Source organism: Meriones unguiculatus, assembly GCF_030254825.1.
Source record: "Meriones unguiculatus strain TT.TT164.6M chromosome 13 unlocalized genomic scaffold, Bangor_MerUng_6.1 Chr13_unordered_Contig_2907, whole genome shotgun sequence".
Classification (NCBI taxonomy): domain Eukaryota; kingdom Metazoa; phylum Chordata; class Mammalia; order Rodentia; family Muridae; genus Meriones; species Meriones unguiculatus.
In genome coordinates, this window is record NW_026843582.1 from 1191854 (window position 1) to 1202500 (window position 10647).

At 66.0% G+C, this 10647-nt stretch overlaps 1 protein-coding gene across 2 annotated transcripts in view; it reads left to right on the top strand.

The window, feature by feature from the left end:
- Positions 1-1700: 1700 nt before the first annotated feature.
- The window catches only part of Pex11g (peroxisomal biogenesis factor 11 gamma), a 9559-nt gene continuing 612 nt past the window's right edge, over positions 1701-10647 (top strand). Inside the window, exons 1-5 of one of the 2 annotated variants that reach the window (XM_060375909.1) lie at positions 1701-1869; positions 4781-4963; positions 5703-5827; positions 6785-6883; positions 10486-10647. The exon at positions 10486-10647 is cut by the window's right edge and continues 612 nt beyond it. In XM_060375909.1, the coding sequence (XP_060231892.1) occupies positions 1735-1869; positions 4781-4963; positions 5703-5827; positions 6785-6883; positions 10486-10639 (696 nt within the window). In that variant the 5' untranslated portion in view covers positions 1701-1734 and the 3' untranslated portion in view covers positions 10640-10647. Of the gene's footprint in view, positions 1870-4780; positions 4964-5702; positions 5882-6784; positions 6884-10485 lie in introns of both variants that reach the window. The other variant, XM_060375908.1, reaches the window with a different exon arrangement.

A 10647-nucleotide genomic window follows, 5' to 3' on the forward strand; every position in this document is an offset into this window, starting at 1 on the left:
GGAAGAAGAAAAGGAAGAACAGGAGGAAGAGGAAGAAGAGGAGGAAGAGGAAAAGGAGGAAAAGAAAGAGGAGGAGGAAGAGGAAGAGGAAGAGGAGGAAGAAGAGGAGGAAGAGGAAGGGAAAGAGGAAGAGAAAGAGGAGGAAGAAGAGGAGAGAGAGTAAGGAGGAAGAGGAAAAAGAGGAGGAAGAGGAAGAAGAGGAGGAGGAGGAAGAAAAGGAAGAACAGGAGGAAGAGGAAGACAAGGAGGAAGAGAAAAAGGAGGAAAAGGAAGAGGAAGAGGAAGAGGAGGAAGAAGAGGAGGAAGAGGAAGAGAAAGAGGAGGAAGAAGAGAGAGAGGAAGGAGGAAGAGGAAAAAGAGGAGGAAGAGGAAGAAGAGGAGGAGGAGGAGGAAGAAAAGGAAGAACAGGAGGAAGAGGAAGAAGAGGAGGAAGAGGAAAAGGAGTTAAAGGAAGAGGAAGAGGAAGAGGAGGAAGAAGAGGAGGAAGAGGAAGGGAAAGAGGAAGAGAAAGAGGAGGAAGAAGAGAGAGAGGAAGGAGGAAGAGGAAAAAGAGGAAGAGGAAGAAGAAGAGGAAGAAGGAAGAGGAAGTGAGCCTCCAGGAAATCCACTGAGGACCCGACCCTGTGGCCCCCGGGGCCCTCTCGCACGCGCACACGCGCGCACACGCCCTTTGCCCACTCAGCCACCAGGATAAAATGGAAAAACGTTGTGCGCATGTGCGAGCCGCTCGGCCCCGCCCCCAGGCCGCGATCGGGCCGAGTTCTGCAGCCGAGCGACCTCGGGTTTGTCCGCCTGAGGGGCGGGGATCCAGCGCTGCGCGGCTGCGCATGCGCGCGGTCTTCGGGCGGCTCCAATCAGCCCCCGGCGGACTCTGAGTCGCGCTCGGCTGTTTCCGCCCAGTGGGACAAAGGGCGGCTCCGGCGCGCATGCGCAGACGCTCAGGCGGCTCGGGAGGAGTCAGGGCGCATGCACAGACCTACGAGCGGTTAATTCCGCCTCAGGGCGCATGCGCAAGGCCACGGGGGCTCGAATCCGACCCCGGCGACTTCTGCCGAGTCGCGCTCGGGTGTTTTCGGCTACTGGGTGCAAACAGGGCGCATGCGCAGCACCTGAGGCGGCGCCAGAGGAACCAGAACGCAGGCGCAGACGCTCAGGCGGGTCACACGAGTCAGGGCGCATGCGCAGAATCTCCCGAGCCCCTGCCGCGCCCCCAGCGACCACTGCCGAGTCGCGCTCGGGTGTTTTCGGCTACTGGGACGAAAGGGGACGCATGCGCAGTCCCTAAGGAGGGTCATTACGCCCTAGGGCGCATGCGCAGAACCTCGGGCGGCTCGGAAACGCCCCAGGCGACTTCTGCCGAGTCGCGCTCGGGGGTTCTGGGCTCCTGGGATCCTTCGAGGCGCATGCGCAGACCCTCAGGGCCTCAGAGCTCGCCCGCTGGGCGCATGCGCAGACCATAACGGCGGCTCGGGACGAACCTGGGCGCATGCGCAGTTGCTCCTGTGCCCCGTCCCCGCCCCCACCCAGCGCGCACGAGCAGACTCCAAAGCGGGGCGGGACGATCCGGGGCGCATGCGCAGACCCTCCCGAGGCCAGAAGTCGCCCCCAGCGCGCATGCGCAGATCCTCAGGCGGCTGGAAATCAGCTCTGGCGCATGCGCAGACCCGCCGGAACTGACCACGCCCTCGAGGCGCATGCGCAGACGGTACGTCGGCCCGGGACGACCCTGGGCGCATGCGCAGACCCTCAGGCGACCCGAGCTCGCCCTCTACGCGCATGCGCAGACCCCGCCGGGGCGCCAGAGTCGCGATGGGGCGACTGCGGGCGGCGGTGACGGCGCTGGAGTCGCACCGGGCGCGGGACCGTGTGGTCAGCGGGGGGGGGGAGGGAGGGAGGGGGAGGGAGAGTGGCGGGAACTTCCGGGTCCCCGGGGTTGAGGGGGACGGTCGGAAGGGGGACTTCCGGTTCCTGGGGGGAGGGGACGAGGGAGAAGGCGGGAAGCGGGGGCTGAGGGGAAAATGGCGGCGGGCGGGGGCGGGGCTACGGTTGGGGGCGGAGCTACGGGCTTTGGTGGCCAATCCCGGCCCTGAGGGAAAAATGGCGGCCTGCGTGGGCGGGGTCACGGCGAGGGCGGAGCTACAGTCCCTGATGGGGCGGAGCCATGGTCTGAGGGGGCCAATCCCGGCCATGAGCGGAAAATGGCGGCGGGCTGGGGGCGGAGCCATGGTCTGAGGGGAAAATGGCTGCGGCTGGGGGTGGAGCCATGGTCTGAGGGGGCCAATTCCCGCCCTTAGGGGAAAATGGCGGCAGGCAGGGGTGGAGCCATAGTCTGAGGGGGCGGAGCCATGGTCTGAGTGGGCCAATCCCGGCCCTGAGGGGAAAATGGCGTCGGGCGGGGGGCGGAGCCATGGTCTGAGGGGGCCAATCCCGGCCCTGAGGGGAAAATGGCAGCGGGCGGGGGGGCGGAGCCATGGTCTGAGGGGGCGGAGCCATGGCCTGAGGGGAAAATGGCTGCGGCCGGGGGTGGAGCCATGGTCTGAGGGGGCGGAGCCATGGCCTGAGGGGAAAATGGCTGCGGCCGGGGGTGGAGCCATGGTCTGAGGGGGCCAATCCCGGCCCCGCGGGGAAAATGGCTGCGGGCGGGGGCGGAGCCATGGTCTGAGGGGAAAATGGCTGCGGCCGGGGGTGGAGCCATGGTCTGAGGGGGCGGAGCCATGGCCTGAGGGGAAAATGGCTGCGGCCGGGGGTGGAGCCATGGTCTGAGGGGCGGAGCCATGGCCTGAGGGGAAAATGGCTGCGGCCGGGGGTGGAGCCATGGTCTGAGGGGGCCAATCCCGGCCCCGCGGGGAAAATGGCTGCGGTCGGGGGTGGAGCCATGGTCTGAGGGGAAAATGGCTGCGGCCGGGGGTGGAGCCATGGTCTGAGGGGGCGGAGCCATGGCCTGAGGGGAAAATGGCTGCGGCCGGGGGTGGAGCCATGGTCTGAGGGGGCGGAGCCATGGCCTGAGGGGAAAATGGCTGCGGCCGGGGGTGGAGCCATGGTCTGAGGGGGCCAATCCCGGCCCCGCGGGGAAAATGGCTGCGGGCGGGGGCGGAGCCAGGACCTGAATAGGCGAATCACAGCCCTGAAGGGGCGGAGCCAAGGATGGGGGCGGAGCCAGGAGCTGTGGAGTGGGCGTGGCTAGTCCTGGGGATCGGGGTTCAAGACCTCCCTCACCCAGTCCCCGAGTTCAAGGCCAGAGAGAGAGAGAGAGAGGGAGATAGAGAGAGAGAGAGGAAGAGAGAGAGAGAGAAAAGAGAGACAGAGAGGGAGGGAGAGAGAGGGGGAGAGAGAGGGAGGGAGAAAGAGGGAGAGAGAGAGAGGGGGGAGAGAGGGAAAGAGAGAGAGAGAGAGAGAGAGAGAGCGGGAGGGAGAGAGAGAGATAGAGAGAGAGAGAGGGAGGGAGAGAGAGAGAGAGGAGAGAGAGAGAGGGAGAGAGAGGAGAGAGAGAGAGGGAAAGAGGGAGAGAGAGAGGGAGGGAGAGAGAGGGAGAAGGAAGGAGAGAGAGAGAGGGAGATAGAGACAGAGAGAGGGAGGGAGAGAGAGGAAGAGAGAGAGGGGGAGGGAGAGAGAAGGAGAGAGAGAGGGAGAGAAAGAGGGAGGGAGAGAAGAGAGACAGAGGGAGAGAGAGAGAGAGAGAGAGAGAGAGGGAAAGAGAGACAGAGAGAGGGAGGGAGAGAGAAAGAGAAGTAGGGAGAGAGAGGGAAAGAGAGAGAGAGGAAGAGAGAGAGGGAGAGAGAGAGGGGGGAGAGAGAGAGGGAGAGAGAGAGGGAGGAGGTGTGTTGGGGGAGGGGATGGATGGGGGATGGAGGTGTGTTGGGGGAGGGGATGGATGGGGGATGGAGGTGTGTTGGGGGATGGATGGGGGATGGAGGTGTGTTGGGGGAGGGGATGGGGGATGACGATGGAGGTGTGTTGGGGGAGGGGATGGATGGGGGATGGAGGTGTGTTGGGGAGGGGATGGATGGGGGATGGAGGTGTGTTGGGGGAGGGGATGGATGGAGGATGGAGGTGTGTTGGGGGAGGGGATGGATGGGGGATGGAGGTGTGTTGGGGGATGGATGGAGGATGGAGGTGTTGGGGGAGGGGATGTATGGAGGATGGAGGTGTGTTGGGGGAGGGGATGGATGAGGATGGAGGTGTGTTGGGGGAGGGGATGGATGGAGGATGGAGGTGTGTTGGGGGAGGGGATGGATGGGGGATGGAGGTGTGTTGGGGGAGGGGATGGATGGAGGATGGAGGTGTGTTGGGGGAGGGGATGGATGGGGGATGGAGGATGGAGGTGTGTTGGGGGAGGGGATGGATGGGGGATGGAGGTGTGTTGGGGGAGGGGATGGATGGGGGATGGAGGTGTGTTGGGGGAGGGGATGGATGTGTGTTGGGGGAGGGGATGGATGGGGGATGGAGGTGTGTTGGGGGAGGGGATGGATGGAGGATGGAGGTGTGTTGGGGGAGGGGATGGATGGGGGATGGGGGATGGAGGTGTGTTGGGGGAGGGGATGGATGGGGATGGAGGTGTGTTGGGGGAGGGGATGGATGGGGGATGGAGGTGTGTTGGGGGAGGGGATGGATGGGGGATGAGGATGGAGGTGTGTTGGGGGAGGGGATGGATGGGGGATGGATGTGTGTTGGGGGAGGGGATGGATGGAGGATGGAGGTGTGTTGGGGGAGGGGATGCAGGTGTGTTGGGGGGAGGGCTCCCCTGGCGGAGCCCGGCCCCGAACCCCCGTCTCCCCGGCAGATGCGCGCGGCGGGCTACGTGAGCGAGCTGGCGGGCGGGGTCCTGGCCGAGCTGGGCCGCCCCGAGGCCTCGCGCCGCCTCCTGCTGCTGTCGGCGCAGCTGGCGCAGTGCCGCACGGTGCTGAGGCTGCTGGACGGGCCGGCCATGCTGCTGTACGTCCGGGAGTACGGCCTGGGCCCCCCGGTGAGTGCCTGCGGGGGCCGCCATACTGTTGTACGGCAGCGATTATGGCCTTTGCCGCCGGCTGAGCGACTGTGGCGGCCGCCATGCTGTCGTACGGAGCTTCCCGGGGCGCGTCCCAGGCGCCGCCGTGCTTCTGCACGGGACTTCCGGTCAGGGACAAGGGGGCCGCCATGATGCCGTACGAGGCTCTCGGGGCGGGTCCGGGGCGCCGCCATGTTGCTGTACGGCAAGGCGTTCAGCCTGCTCTTTCAGGGGAGGCTGGAGCCAGTGTAAGGCGCGTTTGGTGTTTACGGGGCGGGACTTGGGCGGGGCCTGGAGGCTGTGGGCGGAGCTAGGAGCCTGTGGGTGGAGCCTGGAGCCTGTGGGTGGAGCCTGGAGGCTGTGGGCGTAACTAGTCAGTGTTAGGTGGGGCCTAGAGACCGTGGGCGGAGCTAGGTGCCTGTGGGCGGGTCCTCAGGGCTGTGGGTGGGACCAGGAGCCTGTGGGTGGAGCCTGGAGGCTGTGGGCGGGGCTCGAGGCCTGTGGGTGTGTCCTGGAGCTTGTGGGTGGAGCCTTGAGCTTATGGGCGGGGCTGGAGGCTGTGGGCGTGGTTTGGCGGACTCTGGGCGGGTCCTGCTTCGTATGGGCGGAGTCAAGAAGTCCTGGGCGGAGCCTGGAGGCTGTGGGCGGAGCCTGGAGGGTGCGGGCGGAGCCGGGGTGGACTCTGAGCCCCTCCCCTCTGCCCCCTCCCCCCCCGCAGGACGAGGACGCCCCGACGCGCGCGCTGCAGGTCCTGGCCAACGCCGCGGACCAGCTGTACTACCCGAGCGAGCACGTGGCCTGGGCGGCCGACGCGGGGCTCCTGGGGCTCGAACCCGCGCCCTGGTGGGCGCTGAGCGCCGCCCTGTGGCTGTGCTCGCTGCTGCTGGGCGCCGCGCGGTGCGTGGGGGGCGGGGGCGGGGCCTGGAGGGGAGGAGGAGGGGCCTGGAGGGGAGGGGGAGGGGCCTGGAGGGGAGGGGGAGGGGCCTGGAGGGGAGGGGCCTGGAGGGGAGGGGGAGGAGCCTAGTGTGTGTGGGAGGGGCCTGGAGGGGAGGGGGAGGGGCCTGGAGGGGAGGAGGAGGGGCCTGGAGGGGAGGGGGAGGGGCCTGGAGGGGAGGAGGAGGGGCCTGGAGGGGAGGGGGAGGGGCCTGGAGGGGAGGGGGAGGGGCCTGGAGGGGAGGAGGAGGGGCCTGGAGGGGAGGGGAGGGGCCTGGAGGGGAGGAGGGGCCTGGAGGGGAGAGGAGGAGCCTAGTGTGTGTGGGAGGGGCCTGGAGGGTGTGGGAGGGGCCTGGGGTGAGGGGGAGGAGCCTGGAGGATGTGGGAGGAGTCTGGATGGAAGGGGAGGAGCCTGGAGAAGAGGGGAGGAGCCTGGAGGGGAGGGGAGGAGCCGAGTGTGTATGGGAGGGGCCTGGATGGACGGGGGAGGGGCCTTGAGGGAGGGGAGGGGCCGAGTGTGTGTGGGAGGGGCCTGGAGAGTGGGAGGGGCCAGGAGGGGAAGGGGAGGAGCCTGGATCTCAGACGTGGAGCCTGGAGGTAAGAGGAGGAGCCTGGAGGGTGTGGGAGGGGCCTGGCTGGAAGGGGAGGAGCCTGGAGGGGAGAGGAGGAGCCTGGAGGGGAGAGGAGGGGCCTGGAGGGGAAGGGGAGGAGCCGAGTGTGTGTGGGAGGGGCCTGGAGGGTGTGGGAGGGGCCAAGAGGGGAAGGGGAGGAGCCTGGATGGGGAAGGGGCGGAGTCAGCGCCGTGGGCGGGGCGCGGGGGCGTGGCCGGGGCCGTGACGTCACCCGGGGGCGGGGCCTGTGCCGCAGGGCCGCGTGGACGATGCTGAAGCTCAGCCGGAAGCTGCGCGCGTGCAGGGCCGAACCCGCGGGCACACGCGAGCGCGCACACGCGGCCTCCGTCAGCAGGTACCGGCCGCGCCCGCCCCGCGCACACTCGCTCCTCGCACTCGCTCCTCGCACACTCGCTCCTCGCACACTCGCTCCTCGCACACTCATGCTCGCCTCGCACACTCGCTCCTCGCACACTCATGCTCGCCTCGCACACTCGCTCCTCGCACACTCGCTCCTCGCACACTCGCTCCTCGCACACTCGCTCCTCGCACACTCGCTCCTCGCACACTCGCTCCTCGCACTCGCTCGCCTCGCCACTCGCTCCTCGCACTCGCTCCTCGCACACTCGCTCCTCGCACGCTCGCTCCTCGCACACTCATGCTCGCCTCGCACGCTCGCTCCTCGCACACTCATGCTCGCCTCGCACACTCGCTCCTCGCACACTCGCTCCTCGCACACTCGCTCCTCGCACACTCGCTCCTCGCACACTCGCTCCTCGCACACTCGCTCCTCGCACTCGCTCCTCGCACACTCGCTCCTCGCACACTCGCTCCTCGCACACTCGCTCCTCGCACTCGCTCGCCTCGCACACTCGCTCCTCGCACACTCGCTCGCCTCGCACACTAGCCCTCATCCCGCGCTCTCGCCTTGCACACTAACACACTCGCTTTGCACACTCACACTCACCTTGCACACTCGCACTCACCTTGCACACTCACACTCACCTTGCACACACTCACCTTGCACACTCACACTCACCTTGCACACTCACACTCACCTTGCACACACTCACCTTGCACACTAGCCCTCACCCCGTGCTCACGCCTTGCACACTCGCACACTCACACTCGCCTCGCACACTCACACTCACCCCGTGCTCACGCCTTGCACACTCGCACACTCACACTCGCCTCGCACACTCACACGCTCACCCGCACACTCAACTCCGAGCTCACGCCTTGCACACTCTTCGCCCGTGCTCACGCCTTGCACACTCACGCTCGCCTCGCACACTCGCCACCCGTGTTCACGCCCTGCACACCTCCATGCTCGCCTCACGCTCACGCCTTGCACACTGACGGTCCCTTTGCACACCCCCCGGAACTCGCCTTGCACACTGACATGCTCCCCCAGCGCTCACGCCTTGCACACTCACACACTTCCTCCGTAATCACGCTTGGCACTCGTCCCCCTGCGCTCCGGCCCTGCACACTCGCCTTGCACACTCAACCCCCGCGCTCACGCCTCAGTTACCTTGCACACTCGCCTTGCACACTCGCCTTGCACACTCGCCTTACACACTCTCCTTGCACACTTAACCCCCGCACTCACCCCTCGCACACCGATACTCGCCTTGCACACTCAACCCCCCGCGCTCACGCCTCAGTTACCTTGCACACTCGCCTTGCACACTCGCCTCGCAACCCGCCCCCTGCACTCACGCCTCCGCACACTGACACACTCGCCTTGCACACCCGCCCCCGCGCTCACACCTTGCACACTCATCCTGCACACTCAACCCCCTGCGCTCACACCTCAGTTATCTTGCACACTCGCCTTGCACACTCGCCTTGCACACTCAACCCCCCGCGCTCACGCCTCAGTTATCTTGCACACTCGCCTTGCACACTCACCTTGCACACTCGCCTTGCACACTCGCCTTACACACTCTCCTTGCACACTTAACCCCCCACACTCACCCCTCGCACACCGATACTCGCCTTGCACACTCAACCCCCGCGCTCACGCCTCAGTTACCTTGCACACTCGCCTTGCACACTCACCTTGCACACTCGCCTTACACACTCACCTTACACACTCACCTTGCACACCTAAACCCCCGCGCTCACCCCTCACACACCGATACTCGCCTTGCACACTCGCCTCGCAACCCCCCGCACTCACGCCTCCGCACACTGACACTCGCCTTGCACCCCCCGCCGCGCTCACGCCTTGCACACTCACCTTGCACACTCAACCCCATGCGCTCACGCCTCAGTTACCTTGCACACTCGCCTTGTACACTCGCCTTGCACACTCGCCTTACACACTCACCTTGCACACTTAACCCCCCGCGCTCAGCCCTCGCACACCGATACTCGCCTTGCACACTCACCTCGCAACACCCCCGCACTCACGCCTCCGCACAGACACTCGCCTTGCACCCCCCGCCGTGCTCACGCCTTGCACACTCCCCTTGCACACTCAACCCCATGCGCTCACACCTCAGTTACCTTGCACACTCGCCTTACACACTCGCCTTGCACACTTGCCTTACACACTCACCTTGCACACTTAACCCCCGCGCTCAGCCCTCGCACACCGATACTCGCCTTGCACACTCAACCCCCGCGCTCACGCCTCAGTTACCTTGCACACTCGCCTTGCACACTCGCCTTGCACACTCGCTTTGCACATTCGCCTTACACACTCTCCTTGCACACTTAACCCCCCGCACTCACCCCTCGCACACCGATACTCGCCTTGCACACTCAACCCCCGCGCTCACGCCTCAGTTACCTTGCACACTCGCCTTGCACACTCACCTTGCACACTCGCCTTACACACTCACCTTACACACTCACCTTGCACACCTAAACCCCCGCGCTCACCCCTCACACACCGATACTCGCCTTGCACACTCGCCTCGCAACCTGCCCCCCGCACTCACGCCTCCGCACACTGACACTCGCCTTGCACACCCGCCCCCGCGATCACGCCTTGCACACTCACCTTGCACACTCAACCCCATGCGCTCACACCTCAGTTACCTTGCACTCTCGCCTTGTACACTCGCCTTGCACACTTGCCTTACACACTCACCTTGCACACTTAACCCCCGCGCTCACCCCTCACACACCGATACTCGCCTTGCACACTCGCCTCGCAACCCGCCCCCCGCACTCACGCCTCTGCACACTGACACACTCGCCTTGCACACCCGCCCCCCGCGCTCACGCCTTGCACACTCACCTTGCACACTCAAACCCCGCGCTCACGCCTCAGTTACCTTGCACACTCGCCTTGTACACTCGCCTTGCACACTCGCCTTACACACTCACCTTGCACACTCAACCCCCCGCGCTCACGCCTCAGTTACCTTGCACACTCGCCTTGCACACTCGCCTCGCAACCCACCCCCCGCACTCACGCCTCCGCACACTGACACACTCGCCTTGCACACCCGCCCCCGCGATCACGCCTTGCACACTCACCTTGCACACTCAACCCCTGCGCTCACACCTCAGTTACCTTGCACACTCGCCTTGTACACTCGCCTTGCACACTCGCCTTACACACTCACCTTGCACACTTAACCCCCGCGCTCAGCCCTCGCACACCGATACTCGCCTTGCACACTCGCCTCGCAACCCCCCCGCACTCACGCCTCCGCACAGACACTCGCCTTGCACCCCCCGCCGTGCTCACGCCTTGCACACTCACCTTGCACACTCAAACCCCGCGCTCACGCCTCAGTTACCTTGCACACTCGCCTTGCACACTCACCTTGCACACTCAACCCCCGCGCTCACCCCTTGCACACCGATACTCGCCTTGCACACTCGCCTCGCAACCCACCCCCCGCACTCACGCCTCCGCACACTGACACACTCGCCTTGCACACCCGCCCACCCCCGCGCTCACGCCTTGCACACTCACCCGCCCCTCCCCCCCAGGGCCCTGCGCGCGGAGCTGCTGACGCTGCTGAGCAACATGGCGGACGCGGCGCTGGCCTTGCACGCGCAGCCCCGGGGCCCCTGGCGCCTCCCGCCCTGGCTGTCGGGGCTGCTGGGCACCGCGTCCTCGCTGCTCGGCGCCTGCCAGGCCTGACACGCCCG